Source organism: Dipodomys merriami, unplaced genomic scaffold, assembly GCF_024711535.1.
Source record: "Dipodomys merriami isolate MVZ:Mamm:240054 unplaced genomic scaffold, mDipMer1.0.p SCAF_6, whole genome shotgun sequence".
Taxonomy (NCBI): Eukaryota; Metazoa; Chordata; class Mammalia; order Rodentia; family Heteromyidae; genus Dipodomys; species Dipodomys merriami.
Genome location: NW_027206179.1, coordinates 19,103,151 through 19,130,043, shown reverse-complemented (window position 1 = coordinate 19,130,043; position 26,893 = coordinate 19,103,151). Strand labels below are relative to the sequence as shown.

At 37.4% G+C, this 26,893-nt stretch overlaps 1 protein-coding gene across 9 annotated transcripts in view; it reads right to left on the bottom strand.

The window, feature by feature from the left end:
* Positions 1-26,893, bottom strand: part of Fgf14 (fibroblast growth factor 14) — a 530,980-nt gene that overhangs the window by 108,367 nt on the left and 395,720 nt on the right. For 8 of the 9 annotated variants that reach the window (XM_070002657.1, XM_070002659.1, XM_070002658.1 and 5 more), the window contains 2 exons: positions 16,019-16,129; positions 9,704-9,807 (listed from right to left, as the gene is read on the bottom strand). In XM_070002657.1, the coding sequence (XP_069858758.1) occupies positions 9,704-9,807; positions 16,019-16,129 (215 nt within the window). Of the gene's footprint in view, positions 1-9,703; positions 9,808-16,018; positions 16,130-19,398; positions 19,408-26,893 lie in introns of all 9 variants that reach the window. The other variant, XM_070002661.1, reaches the window with a different exon arrangement.

Genomic DNA, 26,893 nt, shown 5'->3' with positions numbered 1-26,893 from the left:
TGGGAATGCATTCTGTCCTTCCACATGTGGATATACAATATTTAGTACCACTTATTGAAAATATTGTCTTCATAGTGCATGTCCTTAGCACCTTTGTTGACAATCCTTTATCTGTACACCTGTGGGCTTACTTCTGGGACATTCTATTCCTTTGGTCTATGTGTCTATTTCCATATTAATGCCATCCTGTTTTGATGTTGTAGTGTATTTTGTTTCCAGCTACTGTAATGCTTCTTGATTTGGTCTTTTTTGCTCATGATAACATTTTCCATTCAGTTTTCTGTAGGACAAAACAAATTTTAATCTTTCCTGGGGCTGTGAATCATGTCATTGGCATTTACATGCAAATTTCACAGAAACTGTATATCACTTTGAGAAGTATGGAAATCTAATAATATTGATTCTTCTAGTCCAAGAATTTGAGATGGTTTTCCATTTTTTATGTGTTCTTCAGTTTCTTCCATATATTTTATAATTTTCCCTGCAAAGACTGTTCATTTCTTTGATTAATTTTCCTGGTAAGTTTTTTTGTTTGTTTCCCCTATAGCCCTTGTAAATGTGCTTGCTTTTCTGATCATTGTTTTAGAAAATATCCTATTGATTGATGACAATGCTCTTATTTTATTATGTTAATCTTGTGATGTGACACACACTAAGATTCTTTAGTTTCCTGGTATGTCTTTTTGGTGAAATCTTGGTGGATTCCTGCACAGATGAGCATGTCATCCTCACAGAGCAAGAAATTGGCTTGCTCATTTCTAATTTTGCTGGCCTTTCTTTCTCTTGTCTCTTGTCCTGGATACTATGCTGAATAGAAGTTATAAAAGTAGGCATTCTTGTCTTGTTCCAGATTTCAGAGAGAAGGCATTCAGCGCCTCCCCATTTTGTATGTTAGCTGTAGGCTTGTGATATAGGGCTTTCAATATTAGGTTGAAGGATGTGTTTATATGTAATTTGTTGGGCATTTTTAAACTGAAGGATTTTGAATTTTATCAAATGCCTTCTCTGTATCTATTGAGATGACTATATGGGTTTTGTCCTTCATTCTATTGATGCGGTGTGCCATGTCTCCTAAACATGTATTTTTCTGTGTTCTGTTTACTAAACATGCAGTCTTGTGAGCTGGCAGTTTTTCCCCATTAAACCTGTAGACCTAGAAAATCCCAGTTCTAAAAAATAAAGGAAGTCTATCCCTTAGCCTTAGAGAAATATAAAAACATGTGTGTTGTGAGATTTTATATCAAAGCCTTCAAGATAGATGATCTTTTCATAGGACTTCACAAATGACACTGAGAAAAATATGTACATACCCATATTAAATACATATCCTTTCCATTATGTAGAAACAATTATATTTTAGTAATTTATGATTATAAAAACATACATAAATATACACTCGTGTAGCACAAATAAGTATACTTGTCCCTAGTGGAAACATAAGTATGTTTCCTTCAGGTTATAAAGCTACCCTTAACAAACCCCTTCTGAGGTGCAATTAAGAATAATTTACCCATACATCAAAATGTCTCCAGGATTTTAGTTTCCATATGCTTGTCAAGCTTAAAGGCTATGTTACTTCATCTTTACCTTGCTGTGCTTAACATCACTGTCTCAACTGTAAAATCACGTCCAATAATTGATAATACAATCTAACAATTATTCCAGAGTCAAAAGTTATTTCACAGATGCTTCTCAGTAAATCTCTGACATCAATAGCAAAGAAAAGAAAATAGCTACTGAACAGAGTTTAACAGCCCTTTTTGGTAGAATATTTACCATCTATGGGTGTGTCAATTAGTATACGTGAATCATTTGAAAGATAGGTGATCTGTCAGCAGATGGCTGAGCAAGTCTCCTGTAAAGAAAAGGATTAAAGAAGGAATAAAATGAGGGAGGGGGTAACAAGTTTGACAAGAAATGTACTTACTACCTTACTTATGTAACTATAACCCCTCTGTATATCACCTTGCAATAAAATTTAAAAATAAATAATTTTTTTTTAAAAATGAAAATGACTGAAATAGCTGCTTGTTGTAATTAAGTATTGAAATGTGCTACATTGGTCAATTTCCCTCCTCATAACTGCTAGGAACTCTAATGAACTTTCTGTTCATAAAACTTTTTGGAATAGCATTACATTGTGGTTGGGATAGCTAGTGAGTTCATAATTATAAGGCATTTCTCATTGGCCTGAAGGACTGACCATTGGGTATAGAATAGAAGCAGGACTGGCTTTTGTAGCTCAGAACACCAAGGTCTGTTAAGACCTCCTGTGTATTTAAAACATTGATGTTTCACTGACTTGGTTGTCTTTCCTTCTCCCCTAGCTATTGTTATTACACAAATGATTTATAAAAATTAATCAGAACTTTGTTTCATTCAAATTCTTCCAAAATATTTGATTGTTTTAAAGGTAAACACAAAGGAACTTTTCCCCAGGGTAATGATTTTGCCTATCCATTTCAATTTGCAAGCCTCCTTGTGTAATATATTTTAAATTAAATAAAGGCTTATTTCTCCTAGGTATTCATTTGACTTTGCTAACTAACTCTATAAAATAGTATTTCAAGTGACTCCGGCTGCATTAGGACAATAGCTAATCCATTTATGGCACCTGTGGAACCATTTCTTAATCATTCTTCCCTTTACTATAATATGATATTTCACATTAGAGTTTATTTCTCCATACACATTAAGAAAATGCCTTTAACCTAGTCCTCAGGTGAAAACTGTCTAGAAAACTTTTGAACAGTTGAAAGTTATTTTTGTTATTAATTTTTCTAGACTATAAGTAACTGAGAAAAATCCATGTACGAGTTAGATACATTAGAAATAATTCAGAAACATGAGAACTTATCAAATAATCAATATTCATGAGTGTGTGACAAGGCAAATAGTGTTTTCAAGTTATGGCCACTGGTAATTTTTAAATACCGAACGTTTCTATCCTTCTATTGATAACAATACATGTTTGTAGAACTGGAAAAAAGACAGCAATATTTAAATAATCAATAATGTAATAAATGCCATGGCATCTTTTAGAGCTTCATGTTGTATATTTTAGCCATCATTTTACTACTTAACACAACAAAACTAACACCAGCATAAATCATGCTTACAGTGAAAATGCTTAAAATGGATTTGCATCTTTGTAATGAGAGCATATTCTTGGTTTCTACTTTTTAAAAAATCTGTGGTATTATTTCTCACTTATATGCAGTGTTCCAGCTCCTGTATCACCTGTCAATTTAATCCTTCACTATCTGTAAGTAAGAGACACACTGATATCCTCAATGACTAGGTGTGAGTTATAGCCCAATAAAGCAATATACTCCTAAACCATAACAGAGTGAGATCCTCATCAGGGAAATTTTGCCACTTGTGACAGACACTAAGTGTGGATATAGGCAGTAGACATAATGTTATGGCTAGTCGGCAGGCGATGGATGAGTTAATTGGAGAAGTTCACATTCAGGGCTTTGCTTTGTGCTTTCAGAAAGGGCACGCACAGTTAATTGGTTATGTCAGCAAGTACTTCTCTCATAACATCTACCAGTACTTACCATTTATTAGGTTGGTAGAATTAGGTACTAGGTGTACCAGCTTAGAAATAAAACAATGTTTTTTTATTTGCCCACAGGAGTATTCTGCTAAATAATGGTCAGGAGTCATTATTAATGACCAAATTAAGTATCTCCTTCTTGTCAGAGAACAAAAATAACAGTGATTCCAAAGGCTGACAAGAATATCTTGTTCCCATTCAGTCTCTATCGCTATTGAAACAGCAAATAGCAACCAATTATGATCATTTCCTGGGCTGGGGCAAACCCAAAGTGTGTGACTTGGCTTTCTGTACTGAATAGACCAATGATCAGATCTTAAAAACAATAACGAGCTCTTGATAACACTCATGCACTCGAATATATCCTGCTTAGAGTGCACTGTGTACCTTTGTATGAAATTGAGCTCATACCTGAATGAATTATCATGGAACCAACAACCAACATTCAGTGAAATCCTAAGGCGCTCAGAACACAAGATGCACTTTCCCACATTTAAAATGCAATGATCATGGAAGAGAATTTATGTTCATTGTGAGTTCTTTGAGGCTGTGTCTGTGTTTGCCTTTGTCACCAGTTTTTCTTTAGATTGTGCCATGTGCTACATCAATGTTGATTGTAGATAATGCTAGAATGAGTAGGTAGCCAATATTTACAGTCTGTTAAGTTGTCATTGTTCTTCAAATAACATACTAGAGTCAATCAAAACCAAATCAGCACATCAAACAGAAAACATACAGAAAAGGAGACAATGAAGATTACCATCGAGAGAACATGTTTACTGTAAAATATAGGAAGAACAGAGTGGTCATTCAAGAAAGATGGTTGTAATTCTTCCTGTAGACATAAATGTAGTTTAAAAATTTTTTTTAGTAATGTTTAAGTAGTTTTGGTTTCCAGGTTCCAAATGACTGAGATGTAGCACTGCTAATGGGGCTGCATCAAGGAAAATGTCTGCAAGGAGCCAGGGGTACCTGTCAGATAACTCACAAGTAAACCTTCTCTCAGAGAGAGGAAGGCACACAAACAACTAAATGTGGAACAGTCACAGAGAAACCCCTATCCAACTCAACCCAGCTAGATGGATGTGCTCGGCTCAGTTGTGTGAGGCCTCCAAAATATACAAATAATTCTGAGCCAATCATACAAGAGTGATCATTGACACTGCCACCTCCATATTCAGACAACCACAGAGTTCTTCCTACCATCCGCGCCCATATTCATGGATCTCTCTTCCTTTACATCCCTTCATTCAAGGGTAGCTTCCCACACATCAAGTAACAATGCATGTGGAAACAAGGTTAACCACTGGACGTAGTGTCTTCCTTTTTCCAATTAAAAAATAACTGTATTGTCAATGCTCATAGACCACGATAAAGACAATTTGCTTCATGAAGGTTAGAATGTGTTTGTCACTTTAAATATCACTATCTCACAATACTGTGAAATTTATGTAATCACTTAATCACAATAAAGAAAAGAAGTGGCTTGATTCCCCCCCTCCTTCAGCCCCCCCCCCCCCGTGGAACACACAGAGGACACACATCTGAAGCTTGTCCGCCATCATTCTCATCCAGTTTTCACGGGTGTGACCACAAGCCACCACCCCTTTCCCGTGTCCCATTGCAAGCCTGTGTAGTGACTGATGGCTGCAATACCAACTTGAGAATCACTCGTGGGAGCGTGGCAGGATGAGACTTATTAAAGTATAGATCCCTCCACCGCCCCGAAGGGCCACTGAATTGAAATATCTAGTCTGACCTGATGAATCTTCATTTTACCTGGATTCCCATGGGGTTCTTCGTACTTGCAGAGCACAGTACCAATGCATTTTCTTTATTAAAAAGAAATCCACGGAAAATGATCTATTTTTTTCATCCTTCATAATAGCCATTGAGGAAATTTCCTGAAAACACCAGCACTCACTAGCATGTGAGTGATAGCAACATTTCTAACACCACCCAAAAACATAATATGAATATTCTTATGAACGCCAGGCTGGAACAAAACATGAAAAATGAATCCTTATGTATTTCATGTAAAACCCATCCCTCAGCTTTTAGAAAAATTCATGAGCCTAAAACCAGAATTTTAAACCTCTAATTTAACTTCAGCTTTTCATGATTCCATGATTCCATTACCAGATTAGGAAACAGACCTAGAAATATAGAGTGATGATGGTTATGGACTGAAAAGCTAGCTGTTCTAAATAAATGTCAAGCTTTGTCTATGATATCATCAGCTGCCTTTGTTCCCTCTCTGCCTCTCTCTCTCTTTCTCTCCCTCTCTCTAACCAGAAATACAATTGACTTCAACTATTCTTTGCTTATTGCTGTCCAAAGATAACTGATACTTTGCTTGAGTGCCAAGTTTTTCTTTCATGGTTCAAATTTTCTTTGCAACCTTTGGCTTCTTGTGGGGTATTTTGCTTTCTCTTCAAACTTAGTCGTTTGGAACAAAGCAACAAAATGAAACCTTCAGCATTTGTCTCTGTAGTACATAGCTGATGGTTGGTTAAACCACATTTTTCCTTAAACATCACTTTCAGCTAATACTTGCACAAAATATGACGTTATCAATTTTTGCTCTGTGACCTTGCAGCTTGTATTATACCTTCAAGCAAATGTTTTACATGTTATACTAAATCTATCGAGACATATTAAGTAACATGTTACACTCTTACGATCACAACAGAAATAACTATTGTCATATTGAAGAAAAAAATTCTACGGCCAACAAATGCCTTCAGCAATGGAAAAGCAATTATTGACATCTCAGTCAAGATCATTTTGTTTCCAGTTGTCCTAAAGTGAAATTATTTGCCACACTGAATATCTTTATTTGTATAGCAAGGGATTATGAGAGTTATATTCTAAAATAGGAAGAAAATCTCTCCATAATTTTTATTGAACAGAGTTCACTTTAAAGACCGGTTTTATTGCCTAAATTCTAAACCTATTGATTTCCAATGAATTTGTCACCTATTAGACACTAGTGAACACTACAAAAACATTAAGTTAATCATCTTTAGTCTGAGCATGTGTTTAAAGCAGATTGCTTACTTTCTAAGACTAAATTTTCATTAACTATCTTACTAAAAGTTATCATTTTGGAAACTTAACTCAGTTCAAATATACTTAAAGGGTTTAACAATACTTACTGTGACTTGAAAATAATAAATGTTAAATGTAATAAAGTTCAAGGATGGTAAGTACTCATTACATGCCATCAAACCTATCCCAAACAAATACTGTCTTTTGTGGTTTTCATTTCTTTAATTTGAAAATCTCCAAAGAAAACATTATATTTTCCTTCATACTTCTTAACAATTGCCCTGAAATGAAGTTTATTCCCCAGGTAGCTCTACCCTAAAGGTTTAAATTACATCATGGTGTGTTTGCAGCATCTTGCTAGAATAGTGTGAGATCATATTATGAAAAACGTCTGGCGCATAGCTACAGAACAGTAATGCAATTAACAAGGTAGGTTAATAAGTCAAACCAACACTGCTCAAATCCTGTCTTTTTCTATCTACTACCTGGGTGATTTGGAGCAGACTCAGTGTCCTCATTTAAATTGTATTTGTTTTAAATAAAGGCTGTTGGGAGGATTAAAGGAGATAATTCATGCCTGGAAGAGTACTAGGCAACGTAGCTAAATATTGATACATTATTATGTATATAACTACAACTATATAAGGAATTAATTGCTATAGTATGCTCTACAGGCTCCTAATAATTTATGAATAACTAGGGGAAAACATGTTTTGTTAAAATATTAGGCCAGATTTTATTACATTTAAAGAAACAGCAGTTTAACTAGGAATGTTAACTGAAGACTTGAAATTCCTTTTGGTTTGGATCTAGGTTCTTTTACCTGGAAGGTGGTTAAAGAGCAGTAGGCCTCCACCCAGGAAGGCGCAATCTCTCAGGACTGGGCCTGGGTAAGCAGTTTGCCTAGGCCCACCAGAGCCTGGATTCAGAGCATGGAGTCAGAGACAAGAAGAGCAAGAAACCAAGGTTTCAAACCACCACAGGGGAGGATGGTGGTCAGGTACCAAGAAAATCAATAGATGGCAAAGGGAAGGTTGAAACGTTTGCTAGTACACATTTGGAGTCAATGGGCTACCTGTAGCTTTCTCATGAGATCTGATTCCTGGATGGGGAAGCCATGTTTAAGTGCTGGAAACTGGAGTAGGTAAGGTAGTGCCTTCCTAGCTTCTATTCTTACTATACTGCATTGACTGTGCCGAACATAATGCTTTATTATTCTAGACTAAGACTCAACACTCAAGATGACATACCCTATCCTAAAGAAGAAAAGCACACATTTACATTCCCAAGACATACAAATAAAAAAGAATCTCTCAGTAGCCAAGAAATATAAAACAACCAACCACCAACAGCATATATATCAGAGCACAGAAATGTGGTAATACTACCAATAATAAAAAGCAATATGATCAACAATAAAAAGTAGAAGCAATGGTGGATGTAGTGTCTAGTCAGTTTTGGATCTTTCAAAGATTGCTTAGGGGAAATAGCAAGTTAAAAAAAAAAAAAACAGCACAGGGGCTGGGTGCCCGTGGCTCACACCTGTAATCCTAGCTACTCAGGAGGCTGAGATCTGAGGATTTCGGTTCAAAGCCAGCCTAGGCAGGAAAGTCTGTGAGACTCTTATCTCCAATAAACCGCTAGAAAACCAGAAGTGGCACTGTGGCTCAAGTGGTAGAGCGCTTGCCTTGAGTTGAAGAGCAGGGACAGTGCCCAGGCCCAGATTTCAAGCCCCATGACTGACAAAAAAAAAAAAAGAAAAGAAAAGAAAACAGAAAAATATCAAATCAATAAATTCGGATTGTATCTGAAATGAGTCATCTACAAAAAAATGATCTTTATTGACACTTTTTTTATCCTAAATGAGGCAGAGGAAATTCTATCTTGCTCCAACTCACAATGTGCTATATATTCATCTTAGATAGCAGCATAGAATTTACAGTGGAGGTCTGTGTGCTCTCCTTTTTTCCTCTTTTAGAATATTAATCCACATCTTAATATTTCTTCCATTTTTTAAAAAAACTTTTAGATTCCACATAAGTGAGATCACATATTTATTTCATGTGAAATCTAAAAATGTAGTTATATTGAGCAGGAGATTAAATAGGTGGCTACCAGAAGTTGAGAAATGGGAGAGACAGGGAGAGAGAGAGAGAGATGGTGAGGATTAACATGTAGAAAATAATCAGGCTAAGTGATTTGTGCCTGTAATCCCAGTTATTTGGGAGACAGACAGACATAAGAAGACTGTGAATTTAAGGTCATTCAGGGCAAAGTTAATTTAATAAAAATAAAAAAAGAAATAAAAAGAGAAACATCAGTGAACCCAGCTCAAGTGGTAAAATGCTTGTGTAGAAAGCATGAAGTCTGGGGTTTGATCCCCACTTCCAGCAGGGTGTAACATTTCCGTCAGCGGGAAGAAACAAGTTTTAGCAAACTATCATCCTGCACGGTGGCCATAATTAATAGTTAACAATAATGCATATCTCAAAATCGATTAACAAATAGATTTTAATACCACCCTACACAAAGATAATGATGGAAGTGCAAATCAGTTTGACTAAAACTTCCTACAATTCCTGTATCAATCAGAGCACCATATGATAACCCACAAATGTTTGCAAACATTATGTAAATTAAAAATAAGTTAATAAAATGGAGAAATACCGGATAATAATTTTTCTAAAATACTTTAAGACATTCTTTATGGCATTTCTAAGTAGATAGTTAAGAAGAAAATTAACATCAGCTCTTCAAAATTGATCATTTTCTCTGAACTGAATATGACACACACACATAATAACAGACAGTAATATATCTCTCTAAATATGACAAACATGTAACCCAAGAACTACATTCCTCTTTCTGTACATATATCCATATTGCCACACATGGATGAGTAATGAATTCGCAGCTCCTACAATTTTTTTAAGAAAGACCAACTATGAGCCAGCTGAAGCAACAGAGTGTGTTGATTTGTCTTGCTGTCACTCTGAGGTTGTTATTGTTGTTTTGGCTTGGGGTATTTTTCTGTTTTGTTTTTGTTTTACAACTACTGAGCAGAGAGCCAGCAGCGGGGCTGGTACTTACTGATGGGTAGAGGTAGCCTTCTCCATTCATGGCTATATACAACCCTGTCTTCACTCCCTGGATAGCGACGACGCGTAGTCCCACTGGGATGAGGTTGAACAGTGCTGTAAAGACAAAGGCAGCCTGTCACCCATGGGTGCCAAGAAGCAGAGCATTGTAATACCATCTTTTTCTCTCATTTCTCTTATTTAGGATATATCATCTCTCTCTCCAAGAAGTTCCAATTAAAGGACTTCAGAATTCTCTTTAGAATGAAGAAGTTTCTGCCACAGGTAAAATTAGCGCTTGAGTTTTAATGTGTACATCTGCTTAGCAGTCTTGCCTAGAGCATTCTGAAGAACAGGTGGGATAAGAACAGAACCAAGCCTACTTCTGCTTCTCAGCCTCTGACACCATTAGATTCCAAAAGAAATCGGCAGGAAGATTGTCAAGAGCAGAATCTGAGGTGCTACACATCTATTCTCCTCTTGCCTGTAGAAGGTATCATTTGCCATTGCCACTTTCTGTAGGCCAGAAGTTAGAGAGGTAACTCTAAATTGAAATTTCCTTTAGAGAACCCAGATAAGCCAGAAAAAGATATACATCTGTACCAGGAAATGGATACTTGTGAGAGGGGAGGGTGAAGCCTAGGGTAAATGACTAGAAGAACAAAGGGGAAAGGTGGAGAATGCAGGCAGGAATTCACTGTATCTGCCACAGAATTGAAGGGGTGGGACAATGGGCTGAGGTGAGAATACACATCAAGATGCATTGTACCCATAAACTTCTTTGTTAAATGCAAAAAAACTCAATTCATAACCTAAAATTAAGTAAGGGAGCTAGGCACTGGTGGCTCACGCTTGTAATCCTAGCTACTCAGGAGTCTGAGATCTGAGGATCACAGTTCAAAGCCAGCCGGGGCAGGAAAGTCTGAGAGACTCTAATCTCCAGTTAACTATCAGAAAACAGGAAGTGGCGCTGTGGCTCAAGTGGTAGAGCACTTGCCTTGAGCGACAGAGCTCAAGGATAGAGCCAAGGGAAGGAGTGGTAGGAGGGGTGGGGTGGGAGGGGTGGGTGAGAATGTTATGCTCTGTATTCATGAACTGCTTCAGTGAATGACAACTCCTTTGTGCAACTACTTAAAGATAATAAGAATACATTTAAAAATCAAAGAAGTACTCAAATAAATGACACACAAACTTTAGGGATAGAATTTTTCTTTACTTATATCTTATAAAACTATACATAAAAATTATGAGAAAAAGTGCTCAATATTTTACCTAATAGATAAGAACATATTTTCATGTTTTATTGATTCCCTTGATAATAAATCATTTTTTATGTATTTTCACCCAGTGCAGATAGTAATGTTATATCCAGTACTTTATTTGGGGTATTGATATTGGTACTTTTAATATGAGTTTAATGCATTTCTGAGCCAGTGTTACCTGCATACTGTTTGCGGAGTCTTCTAGCACCATTCCTAATCAAAACTACTTCATGTTTTCTTTTGATTTTTGTTATAGATTCATTGATAGATTCATTATCTGTCCCTACTCTGTTGGGTTTTTTAAATGTCATATCTAATACCAAGCAATACAACCAGGCTAGAACAGGCATTGTAAATACTAGATGTGGCTGTAACTACTTAAGTAAAATATCTTAACTTCAGGCATTGGTCTCACAAATCTCTTGAACTTTTGGGGCCATTTTAACTTCCTTCTCTGGGTCTCCTCGGTGCATAATTAAAAAGTGACTTCATCAATTGTGTTTTATTTTGTTCTCAGGGACATGTTTTCTTTTAATAGGGTGAAGAAAGTTATACCCTCTCTTCCAGTAATTATATGTTACTGTTCCCAAAGCCCTACGATGTCTGTGCCTCTCAAATAATGGAGGGAATACAGCATGCCATGGCATGCTGAATGCAAGAATGCTTGCAATTGTCGTTTTTTGTTGTTGTTGTTGTTGTTGTTTTGTTTTTGTTTTTTTGTCAGCCATGGGGCTTGAACTCTGGGCTTGGGTGCTGTCCCTGCGCTCTTCAGATCAAGGCGGGCGTTCTACCGCTTGAGCCACAGGGCCACTTCCGGTTTTCTAGTGGTTTATTGGAGATAAGAGTCTCAAGGACTTTCTTGCCAGGGCTGGCTTTGAATCGTAATTCTCAGATCTCAGCCTCCTGAGTAGCTAGGATTGCAGGCGTGAGCCACTAGAACCTGGCTTCGTTTTGTTAAATATTAGTTTTCATTTTGCAAACTATTGTTGGGCTGTCTTCTCCTGGGGTCTGAGGAGCTATGGTAACCTCATTACTATTTTTTATTTTAAATGTGAGGATCGGGATGCACCTTGCCGTTGTAGCTCAGTACTGCTTCTTTATGCTCACTTTTATTGTAATGCCTGAAATACCCCCATCTCCCTTATGTCTTGAAAGGATACCATAGGATGAAGCCTATTCTGTGCAAAATTTTAATGTAAAAATGTCATCATTTGCCTGTCAATGTACCCTATCTACACGAACCTAACCTAACAATTCTAACCTAATTATTTGCACCTTTCTATACTGCTGTATTTGCAAGTGCCTTATACTTCATATAAGCTGAATGGGACAATTGCAGATGGTGATTCTATCTCCTGAAACAGTGTAGTATAGGAAATAGATAAATTCTAGAGGAATTCTAGAATGAACATTAAAAATGCCCATATTTAGAAGTTAGTCTAAAATTCTAGAAGGTAGTCCATGTTTATAGACATTTAACCAGTATGAAAAAATGATAGTATTTTTCCAGAATTTGGTTAGAGATTTAGATTACAAAATACGTTATTATAATCCCCAGAATGGTGATAGAAGGAAGGTCCATCGAACCACTGTGATGTGGAAGACCCTCAGAGCTGGTCGTGCTAGACTTGTGTGCTAGTGACAGATGTGCTCATTGAGATACTGCATTTTTCTGCTGTCTTCAAATTCTAGGTAGTTATAAAGCAATGTCACAAAGCCCAGGGGAGAAAGAAGGATAAAGATATTTCTATGGCTTTGTTTATTCTATCCTGACACATTATTAAAACTGGCTGTGTTCATAAAATAAAATAGCCAGCCCCAGCATCCGACAATTAAATCATAATCCTCTGGAGCAGAATTCAGGGATAAGGAACTTTTTTATAAGGTTAATGAGATGTTCCATCTAAGTGAGAGCAGCCATCCTGAAACCCTATAGTAGGGAGGTGTCAATTGTTACCCCTCATGATCTATGCTGAGGTGCTGACAAGGAGGTGGGTGGTTTTAGTGCATTCGTATGCAGCCTTATCCTGCTACCAATCTTAGATCATGGGATTTGAAAGTTCAGGTCTTCGGTGTTACCCTCTGGTGACTTCTAAGATGATATCTGGGTGAGTTTTAGATTATTTTTCCTTGTTTTCTCTTATTCGCATATAGCTAATGTATTCAGGGAATTATTTTACAATGCCAGTTATTTATGAATCATTCTCTCACCCCTTCCTCAAATCACAAAGGCTTCTAATTAAGATGTGCGTATTACTTGCACTTGGAAGATTTTCCCTTGAGGAGAAATATTCTATGTTTAAGTATCATGGCAGCGTGGAAATGTCAGCATTTCTAGTACACACTTATTTTTCTAAAATAAAAAAGCACAAAAAATAAACCTTTTCATTGCTAATGGTTCTCCTAAGATTCCAAAGGCTATCTTAATTAGCCAGAGGAAAAGACAATCTTAAAGTTTATCCTGAAACTGATGGGTTTTGATTGAAAGGGGTGGCTGTACACAGAAGGGGAGTTCACTAATAGTTCCTGTTGCTTTTACAAATCTGCTATGATCCTGCCAATTTTCATTATATCTTATATGTCTACAATTGGAGTAGAATCCTGAAAAGAGCACTTTGATCTCACTCTTCAAAATTTTTGTAAATGTTGAGATGGTAACAAAACTAACCACTTCGGTTTAGAGTGCGTACACTACAAAAAGTAATGTGTAAGAAAAGAAGCTGTGGGCCGGACATCTTCATAGGAATTCAAGACTTCCTGGTGGGACTCTGATTTGACTGTTCTCTGCTCTCAGACAGGGGCATCTGTGCTGTGTCCTTAGGACTGTTTCTTAGCAGCAGATTTTGGGGCAGAAAAACATTGAAGAGGGATCCCATTTCTTCTAGTAGAGATATAGAACTGGAAGAAAATGCCACAGGCATTTAGGGAAAAGGAAGCAGAGCATCTTTTAGGACCTCAGCTTTCCAGTTTCATTTTTATATTCTTCAGCTAACCAGACCCAAATATGTGCACATGTATATAATGTCGACACCAGCAGTGAATGTCTTAGAAAATACCATGGTGTTTATTCAGTTCTAAAAGGGATAGGCTGTTAACAGACAATGTCTTCATGATAATTCTCAATGTGACATTGATTCTCCACATGGAGGGCGTACAATTTGTCTGGCATGAACCCTTACAATCTGCCCTCAAAAGATGAAAGAAAAGTGTCAAAGAAAATTCATAAAATCATTGTTTGAAGAAAATTAGTTTTCTAAGCAGTCCCATGGTGTAGCATTTTCCTTTAGCTGTGGATGATTTTCTACTTTTTAAAACAGAAGAAAAGGTTATCACAGTAGGGGTGAGATGGTAAAGCTTTTTGATCATCAAAGCTCAAGCAATAAGAAGTTATGGAAATCTAGTTCTCATGTTCAATTAGACTTTGGACAAAGGTAATCAGAGAATACTTAAGACATCGGACTCCATATATTTCTGAGTTCCATGCCTCCTAACAACTGAAAGAAATAATTAAACAAAAATGCTTTTTGGAAGGATTTTAAGTGGCAAAAGAAAACATATTAGTTTGAGCCATAAGGAGCTAACACCTTTTCTAGGTCACTGATGTTAAAGTACTAATCATTTAAAAATACCCACCCTAATAACAAAATCCCAATAAGCATGAACAACGTTTGACATAGTTCTTAAAAAATAGAAATCTCTCACTATGCTTGAATTTTATCTTCTCTTTTCCTAAATATGAAGAGAAAATACAGCAGAAATAAATCACTGAGAAAATGGTAAAAGATGTATTAAAAATTAAGAGAGATATAGAAGGGACTAGAAATTGAAGATAAAATGAAGCTAAATAAAGAAAAATATTAAAAATGAAAGAAAAATGGAATCAGTACCAAAAATCTATAGCAATTGTTAGAAAAGCATTGATATTTCACATAGAAATAGCACAACCAAGTATAGTGCACGTTACATAATGAGCTAGTCTCAGAATCTGTTACTGAAAATTTCATTACTAGAATTTGAAATCCAAAGTACCTAAAATTTTATTGTACATATTCTAATTTTCTCTTCATGGACTGAGGTTCTATCTATGAAGAATAAATAATAAATGGGTAGAAAGAAAGACTAGAAATACTTCTAATAAAGCACTCTGACAATAATAGTAAAGAGCAGGTGTATTGTGAGAATTTACATTAAACTGGAAGGAATCATGTGTCAGTATGAACAAAAGTCTTAACTACTCAAGAGGCTGAGATCTGAGGATTGCAGAGTGAAGCCAGTCCAGGCAAGAAAGTCTGTGAGAATCTTATTTCCAATTAACTAACAAAAAGCCAGAATTGGAGCTATGGCTCAAGTGGTAGAACTAGCCCTGAGTAAAACAAAAAAGTCAAGGGACAGTGTCCTGACTTCAAGCTCCAGTACTTACACACACACACACACACACACACACACACACACACACACACACACACACACACACACACACACACAGAGCATTAAAAGAATATACACATATGAATGTAAGCTAAGATGTACATATTTTTAATTAAATAATTTACCCCTACTTGATTCTGTAAACTGGTTAAACACTGCATAAGTGTGTTTAGAGGTATGCTGCCTACATATCCTCTCTATTCTCTTTGCTTATCAATTGCAAATAATTTTGAAATTATATTTCTGTTCATTGATTCACCTATCCTTTAAATTTCCCCTGGTATTATTAAGAAGCTAATAAAATATGACATTCAGAAGCAACATCTGTTTTTATGTTGATACACTAACACCATTTTACATTTGTGATAACAAGATTAAAATTAACTGATTTTTCTAGACAGGACAATCATGGGGAGAGAAAAATAGGGCTCTTAATGTATAATGCTCCTGACACTTCTGCATTTACATTGCCATCATCTGGTCTTAGTAACATTTAAATGGCACTCTAGAGTGTAAAGTCTGTAGAGAGAAACCAACATAAGGAAGTCTTTGCAAATGTGCCTTTAATGGTTATTTAAAGAGCCAGGTATCTTCTCCAGACTGGGGTAACGAAGGCCAGCCCGGAGGTGATCACTTACTGGAATTCGTGCTGTCATCCTTCGTTCCATCGAGAGCTCCATCGGGGTGCATTTGCAAGTAGTAGCCTTGCCTGCAATACAACCTGGTCACTATTCCCTTGAGCTGGGGATCTGCAAAGCAAGCACAGCGATGGTAAGCTTCAACATGTGTTAGCGTAGACGTTCCTTTGCTTTTCTTCTTCTGCTTCTTTTCATCTCATAAAAGGACATTTTCTAGAAGTAGCCCTAGATTTTATGACACCTACACTATTTGTCCTACATGTCCTCCAAGCTGGAGTACATATGTCATAGAAGGAATAGAAGGATGCATCTGTGAGCTACAGCAAAATGGAAACTAATACCTGTGTGCTGGTATTATTTATTAAAATGGCAAAATCATGCTGCAAATTTAACTTATATTTAAACTGTAATTCATAGAAGCTAGATTGCATTCCCGATCACAGGTGAGGAATCTTGCCATGTTGTAACACTAAGAAACTCACATTGAAGGCATTTAAACAGAAGTTTCCTTTTTTCTCTTATTTAAATTGACAACCCTCAAATAAGAGAAACCTGTCTGGTTTAACAATTTGTGTTGGCCTTTGATACATGTCCTTAGAACAAGCTCTGCTAGAAGAAGCTCCCCCTAACCTGTATGGAAATATTTGTGGTGTTTAGACGCGACACACATGAAATTGGAGTCCCTAGTTCTGAACTCGGGAAGAAGTCAAGAGTGATTGACTGCTCAGAAGGACTGTGTGTCTCTGGGTTCAGTCTCCAAGACAAAACAAAGCCAGAAACCAACATAAGAACCCTGCAGAAAGATCAGGTCTAAAGCAACATACTCAACAAAGGAGACAAATTAAACAGACAAACATACTCATTTGTATAATTGCCAAGGACAAATTACGCAGCACAGGTTCTGAATAGTATTATTACTGACTTTACGGTAGAAGGGATAGAACACCTTACTGCAGTCCCTGCCTCTCTTGCATTTGGGGCACATCCCCAGTTCTTTTGCTTGGAATTTGTTTTTCCCATAAGATCCTGAGCTAACTTTTCAAAGGGGGGTAGCCTCAGACTGCAGTCCTCCTACCTCTGCTTTCTAGGTAGGTAGGATGACAGTCCTGAGTGCCACACTCCATCTCAGAATCTGATGATTGGTGATAGGTGAGAGGCAGAAGCCAGTGGAAGTTAAGATAACAAAAGGGTAAAGTCGTACATCTATTTGATGACTCATACCAAGAGTAGCCCCCATCCCCGTGAAGTGCTTTCCATAGAGACAGCTGTATATTGGAAAATAATTATTTGCCTATGGCTTTTCTAAGGCCACCCCCAATAGGATTCGGGTCTGTCATGGGGCATTCTATCCCTCACCATGGCAACCGGGTTTTCCCTACAATGGCAGAAGGAAGGCTTCATGCAAATGGATGGAAGCACCCTGTCCACACTACAGGCTGCTGCTCCACTCGAGCCCCAGCCTCATCATAATAACTGGACAGATGAAAACAAGTGGACTCCAAGCACACAACATGGAACAAAGGCAGAGCTGCTTCACACAAAATACCCTCGGGCTTTTGATTCCTTCTCAGCAATGAAAAAGTACAGCAATCAGTGTTCGGCTGAATGTCCAACTACACTCTAACCATCAGCCACATGGAGAGTAGGGTTTGGGACAAGATCTTCTGGAACACGTAATGCCCATCCGTGTAGATCAACAAGTCCAGATTTAGACTTTTTTTAAAGACTAGGCTTTTCAAAAAAAAAAAATATGGAGTGACTAGTAGAGATAGAATACTCAGATCCTATCACTCTAAAGCGTGCTACAGTAAAAGGAATCCTGTTGGGCCATCATCTGCTCATCGCCTGGGAAGACTTAACTAGCTAAGAACTTACTGTCTACTGAAGACTTTCTTTCCAGAGTCTGTTGCATCTGCTGTATGCTCTGCTCTGAACACTGGTATCATGGACATAAAGAAATGCAAGCAAACTGATGGGGGAGAATTCCTTAATTGACATGAAAACATACAAAAAAAAACCAACTTCAGAGATTGGCAGGTTTTCTATCAGACTGTCATGTTCTGGCATCACTAACTTTTAAATAATCCTATGTTTGAGCTCTTCCTTCTCAAGTGGGGTCTACCAGACCAAGCAAAGCAGGAAGAAGAACCCTTCCACTGCACCCCTACTCCGCCCCAACAAGACCTGTACACGTACAGAGAGCCCTTTCCCACCATGCCTCACTTCAATCGACAGAACTAAATCCCACTACAAAATTCTATTTAAATTTGGATCCATCTAGTTTCACAACACTGAGTGTTTTTTTGTTTTGTTTTTTATTTATTGTTTTTTTTTGTTGTTTTTCTCTTAGGAAAGTGTAACAATGTTGTGGGTTCTTCTTCCATGTCAGACATCCTTCTCTGAAAGTTCTATGATGAATTCTTCGGCTCCTCACTACAAGTCTACTTAATGGGACTTTCAGGATGAAGAAATATAGGCAGAGTGATTAAATCACTTGACTAAAGGTGCACAACTACTAAGTACCAGCTTAGGGGGTGGATCACTCAGTTCTGGGTACTGCCCATGAGACACAGGACACACATACTCCATGCACTGAAGTATTAAAGGAAAACATCACAGAACTTAAAACGCAAGCCAGTCTGTCAAAGAAACGAATCAACAAACTAACAAACAACACTTCAATGGTAGAATTTTAAAGCTCAGCGCCAGAACTGTGTCTGTACCCAACTCCCAAACACTAGGCGGTGAGGATGTGACCCCAAGCCATCACAGCAGGATTTGAAAGGTTAGAAGTTTTTCCAAGGTCTTTTAAGATCCACCTCACTTCCTCACGGGGCCACTATCCTGAACATTTTCTATGCCGTGAAATCTTCACCGAAATCTCACACTCTGTACTGCAAGTTTAACACTTCCTACAATACTGTTTTCTGTGTATATCTGCCCCCAACCACCTCCTGGCAAAGGTGCTATCACACCCGTGTAAATTTACCCTTTCTATGAACACCACCAGTGCCCTAAACACAGAGCTTGTGTTTGCATACTACCTAACAATCTCTCTGGTTCCTAAGGCTGCTTTTTTGCAACCTTCTTCTTTCCTCTCCCTTTCCTGTGTTTACTGCCAGCTTCTGATGACCTTTCAGAGAGGATCTTCCTGCCTGTAGTTCGTCCAAAGGCATCAGATCTGGAATCATGCAGAGACGCTTCACCCCCATACATTATATACACATCCCACAGCAGTAGGCCCCATCTTCTCTGCCGGCCTGCTCACGCTGCCCACTCAACCCATTCACGAAACTTCACTCATGTCTCAGTGGGTTGTCTACAAGCATTTCACCCTCACACTTCATCTGTTCTCCTTTATCTGGCTGGAAAACACTCACCTGGCCTGCCTGCCCCCTACAACTGCTCCCCATTCCCACACACACATCTTTCCCTAACTCATGTTTTCCTCATTCCCAAGTCCATCACATTTCACTGTCTCAAAGATGAACTCCTCACATCTCGACTAAAAGCAGCCTCCTCCTCTGATATTTTGTGATATCATTCATCAAAAGTTTAACCTATTTCTTGAAACATGAATACATTTTAAAAGTACAGAAATCAATACAGAATGCTTCCAAGTACCTGTCACTACTATTTAACAGCACACAGGTTTTTTTCTTCATCCATGATTTAATTCCTATTTGTACAACTGTATGATTAATATCTGTCTCACAACATGGACTGTACACTTCATGAAGAAAATGAAAATGTGTAGCATCATTTATCATTACCTCTCCAGTGTCTAAATAAATAGGAGCTGTGCAATAAATATGTGTGATTGAATAGTGACAGCGTAATTTTCATGTTGCTAGTAATAGTCAAAATGAATAACAAGTTGGGTGCCAGTGGCCCATGTCTGTGGTCATAACTACTCAGGAGGCTGAAATAGGAGGATTGTGGTTCAGAGCAAGCCTGGGCAGGAAAGTCTGTGAAACTACTTCTAATTAAACATTAAAGGGTCAGAAGGGGATCTGTCGCTTAAGAGGCTACCTTGAGCTAAAAAGCTAAGGGACAGCACCCAGACCTTGCTTTAAAGCTCTGTTGGAAACAAAAATGGGTAGAACAGGAACATAGCCATGCAAAAAATAATATCCATTAGAAAATAAATGTAAAAGAAATATGTTAAATATAGTTAAATATAGTATTTTGTGATGATCATCAGAATATTTACTCTCCAGCATTTTATTCACTGAATATTATTTCATGAGGACAAGCTAATTTTATCATGAAAACACAGAGATTTTAACTATACTATACTAACTTCTGTTGAGTAAAAATATCCCACATATACTTATAAATAATATTGCAATCACAAGTCCAAGTAGTGGCAAATAAACACTAGTCTATAGTGTCAAGGCTTCCATTTATTAGTTTATTTTTATGTTCAATTACACAAATGCTCACTATGACCCTTATCACTTAGAAAACAAGCTGCGGTGGGAGGTGGCTATTTATAGTTTAAGATCACTCCTCCAATGTTAAAACCTAGCAAAATACAACAGAACCTTTCCCCCCTGAGGCCAGAAATACACATCCAAATTGTCATAGCAGAAAAACAAAAAATGTGGAAACAAGAGAACATAACATTCCTAGATCTACTGAGACAGGGAAGGGGACTACAATCTCAATGCCAGGCTACCATGTGCTATCGGTGAGCTCACCTGTGTAGTATTTCATGTCGTTAATGAGAGAAAAAAAGTGTCAATGGGAGACCCAGGAAACCATTCAATGTCTAGCAGGGACAAAACCCCCAAGTCAAGCTTAAAATGTTAAAACCATCTCAGATACAGATCTATTGTGAGAACCAGAGTTAGAGAGATCCTCACCCTAAGTGAGAATTATACCTTGAAATATAGAACGGTAGATATATTACATTATGTGAAACAAACATACTTTTAGGCACACTCTGGTATCTTCATTAAACTAATGGGGTAAGAAGTAAGATAACTTGAATCTCTTTTGTCTTAATTCCATTTTATTCCCATCTGTCTTTTACCTTCTATTTACCATGCTATCTCATTTTATTATAACTTTTTTAGAGATACTCACCTGAAATTCTGGAATAACTATGCTTTCTGATATTAATTAAAATAGAAATAATGGAAGCTAATGTACAAGCACATCTAAGCAAAAAAAAAAACTTCATAATATATTACCCTCAACACTCAGAACTGAAAGAAATGCAAATCAGTGCAACTGCCTTCAGGTACAGAAGAAAAATACCCAACATTTTAAATTAAAACACTCAGAAATGGGTTCAATTAAATCAATCACTGTCATATTTTTTCGTGCAATATGCAGATGTAAGAAAGGAGAATTCAGGACACACCATGAAATAATATATGCATTTTAATCACTACTTTAAGTTAGAAAATGTAAAATAAGTCTCATTTTTATATAGAAAATATGCCAAAGTATTATATTGTAGATACTGTATTGATATACACATAAATATTGATATTAATTGGACATCAATGTGCATTCTTAAATGTCACTCTTCAAATTAGCTTAGAAAAATGTGCACATATTTAGCAGGATAAAAACAACTTTCTAGAACATATATTTTGTGGAAAAACATGGCAGATCTAATTAGATCTTGGCACTCCTAGAAGTAGAAAATAGTATTGTGAATAGTTTGCCCAAAGCTATAAATTGTCATATAATCCAGCCACAAAAATAAACCAAGCCCAGAACCTCTTCCAAAAAGACTGAAGAGAAAGGGTAAGGTAAGGACAGTAAGGAAAATGACAACTCAAACTAGAGACAAGAAAATTGGACCGATATTCTTTCTTACAATGGAGGGTGAAATTCAATTTCCATTGTGAACTGACCTGGCGCTACCTTGAAAACCCCAGATAGTGAGTGTACCTTGCTCCAGCTATTTCAGAGTTCAGCACCCATCCTTCTACCCCTGGTGTGTGTTCCTTCTGACTGTGTGTTCTCCTTCTGACTGTGGCGTCCATGTTAGCCTGGCCTGTCCGCTACCGCTCTGCCTAGCAGCACCTTACACCTTTAGACACAAGGGAGAGAATCTCACAAAATAAATAGCTTTTACCCTCAAAATCAACTTGCTCTTGTTGGGAGGGGCTAAGCTGATTATTCCCTAAAGCCTGGCCCTTAGGCGGGTGAAGAATTCGCACTAGAGGAGACAGGAGGGCCTCAGAAGCAAGTTCTCTGTGACCTCCTTCTGTGTCTCTGCCTCCCACTTTTCTTCTTCCCTCAAAGTGAGTCTCTTCTCTAAAGTAGATTAGGGAAGATAGAATAACTATCTTCTAAACAAACCATACAACTGGAGGTCACTCTCTGCACTTTGCCTGAGTGCAAGATCCTGGTCTGAGCCTAGAAGAAGCAATGCTCCACAGAGAAGCCAGGGAGAGTCCCAGCCTGGCCCTGCAGGGGTGTCTCCTGGGCTTTTGTCACTTGGTCACCTACTTTTGTTCATGGCTTGCTATGTGACTGTATAACCCATGGATTATAGGCACAAAAGTAATCAGATGCCCCTGGGTCTTTAGTCTTCATTTCTGAAGGCTGCTACCTTACATAAAATTTTGAAAATATGTATTCATGTGCTTTCTTGCTTGTTAAGCTGTCTTCTCTTATACGAGTGTTAGCATGACCCCTGTGAAGTGTAAGAATAGGTGTCACACCTATCCATTCCTAGTCACTGTTGATGAGAAGGAGAGTGAAACTATAAAATGGCTTTAAATATTTTGTTTTTTGGGGGGGTCGTGGGGCTTGAACTCTGGGCCTGGACATTGTCCCTCAGCTCTTCAGCTCAAAGTGAGTGCTCTACCACTTGAGCCACAGCGCCACTTCCAGTTTTCTAGTGGTTGATTGGACAGAAGAGTCTCATGGACTTTCCTGCCCAGGTTGGCTTTGAACCATGATCCTAAGATCTCAGCCTCCTGAATAGCTAGGATTATAGGCATGAGCCACCAGTGCCTGGCTAAATTTTTTTTATTATATGGTGTATTTGCAAGTCTCTTTCCCTTGCAAATACATTAAAACCCCCTTTATATCTGCATAATCATCATACCTTACTCAAAACAGCTTATCACTGTGCTTTGCATACGGGAGCCGTTCAATGCATATGAATTCACTTTCTGTCTATAAGAGAGTTTCAATAGGATCCCTAAATAGCTTTCAAAGGAAAACACATTGCTTTGCTATCTTATTTAAGAGTCAGAATAAACAAGCATTATTTGGGTTGAAATGAAACACCCATAATCCTAAACTTTATAAAACAAAACAAAACTATACGTGGTTTAAAAAAATACCCTTTTGGTAAAGTAATGATGAGATCTAATTACAAAATCCTAACACAACCAAGACATATTATGATCTATAGTCCCCAATATCATTAAGAATTCAACAGTAAAAAAAAAAAAAAAAAAAAAGGTCAAAGCATTAGCTATTATTCCTTCTTGTTCATCACTTACAAAGATGTTTAGTTGCAAAATGAAATGTTTTATGCTTTGACCCTTTCAAATTGTAGTGACATCTCTTTAATTAATTATATAATTGTGAAAGGAGGTAATAAACAATATTTCCTGTGCTTATTTAAGGGGAAAACAATGTGTTCTTTAGTAACAGCATTCTGAATTCAAGTGATTCTATTGTTGTTGTTGTTGTTGTTGCATTTCAGGAAAGCTTTCCTGGTTCTCTGTTATTCCAGGATTCCTAGTTCCTGAGTGATTCTATTTAAACCTTACCAGAATGCCAGTGTGCATCCTGAGGCTGTCTTACTCTGCCTCCTGCGGAGAGCTGCTGCATCTCTGAGAGGCTCAGCCCTGTTCCCAGACAGCAGCACACTATTCACCCTCGGATTCCCTGCTAACCTGTCAATGGCAGCAGATCTTACAAGGCACTGAAGATTACTTCCAGGCACTTTTATTAGCACAAATATTAGGAGTGACTATGCTGCCAGCTAACTGAGAGCCTAAGTATTTCCTACAAGATTAAGCAATTACTCTGCCATTTTTCCCTGAATTGTCCAATGGTAATTGTCATGCACGGGGCATACTGGAAGGTATTTTAGTGGTGATTTAAAGGTGATTTAAAAACTCTAGCTATAGATAATTGATGCCCCTTGTGCTATTTTCAGATAAGAATCTAGATGAAGTGTTCATGTTCTTGGTAATATTTCTGCCATAAGCACATATCACTAAGTGTTTCTGGTTAAATTAACCAGATTATTCCATGTTTCTTTTAAATCTTTTAAATCAGCTTATAAATAATAAGTACCCTCTTTCGATTTCCTTATTACAAGATATCATTGGGGAAATAATTGCTGCTGAAAATCAATAAGTATATAAAAGAGATCTTATATTTGGAGAATTGTATGCTAAATTTAATACATAAGTTTAATATATTGGGCTAGATCACTACACACTATGACTTACTTCTTTCAGAAAGTAGACATAGAATTCCCTAAATTTAAAGGATTTGGGGAATGACTATTTGACTCATTCACAGAATTTTCACAGCCAGTCAGACTTAGAGCAGACCATTTCAATTTGCTCTCCAGCTATTACTTTGTTTGAAATATACAAATAGCATGTCAAAAGTATGGTAATATAGAATCAAGGGCATCTATTAAAATTAAAGTGAATTCTTATTTCATAAAAATAGCATCAAAAGACTTTTGGAGAATGTTGGATTGTTGTCAGGATATTGCATTAGCCATAAAATAAGAATATCAGTACAAGTGTAGTTGGATTTGGCTTCTTCAGCAAAGGAAGAATGATAGAAAATGTTCAAATTATAGAAATGTTCAAATCAGAAGTTGATCGAAAAAAATATGGGGGAAAAGGTGCCCTAAATATTTTAGTACAGGGAAAGGGAAGGGATACTAGGAGAAAACCAAAAGAGGGGGTTACACTTCTCGACAAGAAATGTACTCATTACCTTATTCATGTAACTGTAACTCCTCTGTATAACATCTTTACAATAAAATAAAATTTAAAAAACTGGTTTAGTACACATTTTCCTTTAGGGTCACTAAAAATATCCCTAAATGTATTTTTGTAAGGAAACTAAGCAGAACAGTAGATGAGCTTAAGAATATAATTATGTATGATGAGTTAATTCTTCAAAGCTGAGCCACATGGGTTTGAGAAACTACTTCACACTGTGTACAAAACTCATTTCTTTTCTGTTTCTTCATCTACTCAGAAACCATTGCCTAGTGAGTACTGTCTGAGTGGATACCTAGAATTGCAACTAATAACTATCTGAAAGCTGTTTCCAATGAAGGAAGGTACAAGCATCTGAGCTCTGCTCTCCTCTAAGAGTATCTCCTGGACCCCTGTTGTCCAACTTCTCCGGAGAGATGGAATGACAGAAATTCCCTGCATCACCTCCGAAGCTACAGGGTAATGATAGCTTCTCAGCTACTTAGCCATTCTTGCTCTCAAGCAGAGAGCAACCATTTAATACAGAGATTATGAGCAGGGGAAACAAATCCTAGAAATCAGTGTTAAAGTTCCATGAAGGATGGTAGAGAATTTGGAAGTCTTGAATTTGAAAGTTAGTCGTGACCATGTTTATAATACATCGGAAACCCAAAGCTTTGACATTATTCTATCAGCAGGAAGAGAAGTCTCCGCAGCATTTTTATTTAATAACTGAACAGCTTTTCATAACAATTTCCTCAACAAATCCTGCACAGCCACATCAATCATTAAAATTGCACAATATCACAAAGGGAACAGATCCATTTGTATTGGAAAGCAAGAGGAGAACCACTTCTCACTTTCTGTCTACTAGCATTTTCAAAAAACTATTTTGTTTGCTCGGTTAGCAAGCAAAGAATCTACTTTGTCCAAGTTGTTTACTCAGAGCCAAAAAGAATTTGTAGACCAAACAGAACATCATTCATTGCTCTCAGCTTCAGTAAACCAATGGTGTGCTTGAGACACTAAAACAATAAGGTGCATAAACAGAGAGGTAAAATCCAATGTTAATTAAACATTCAGAAGAATAGTTATTATCTCCTGAGCCATACTCTACTTTGGGCCAGCAACTACTCACCTGTTTGTTTCTGTTTGTACTAACTCAGTTAATCCTGACAGCAAACTTTCCACTGCATGCTGCATGGTTAACCTCATTATAAAAACGACAATGACAATACCAGGCCATCTTGCCCCTCTATCACATACACTCAGGGTAACACAAGAGAATGATGATCTGGAACTACAGCCCCAAGAGCTGCCCTCAGTCTGACCGTGTCCTAATCAGCCATGCTGTAGGGGAGATGACAGAGTTCCCAGACCACATGGGCTTTGTAGAAGCATCCAGCAAGAAGCAAAGACAGATTAGCAGAGAATGGCTGATGTAGTGGGTCTTAGAAAAAACCATATTAGACAATGTTTATTCTAGAGATGGGGAAAATGACATCTTCTAACATGTGTAGAGCTATCAGGAGAAGAGGGGAGAATTTTTCAGTGTTGCTTCAGAAGACAGAATTAGGCCAAGTCAGTACAGTGACATCAAGAGTGAACATAGACAAGCACAGTGATGGTTATGTCTTTGGTCACTGCTAGATTCCAGGTGTCTCAAAGAGAGCCTGTCATGAAGCAGACATTCAAGAAATACATGCTAAATGCATGAGTAAATGAGTCACCAGAATTGGGAAATTTCCACCTCGTAGCTTTCTAGGGAAAGAAAGGATTGTACGATTACCTAGTAGTCAGGGAAAGAATTGGTGACTTGCATGCTCTCATTTCAAGGATGCCTTAAAAGTAATTATCTACCTAAAGATGAACAACAAATATGTGGAGGAAGCAGCCTTTTTGGAAGTCTGTCCTTGTTTGATAAGTTTAGGAAGCCTAC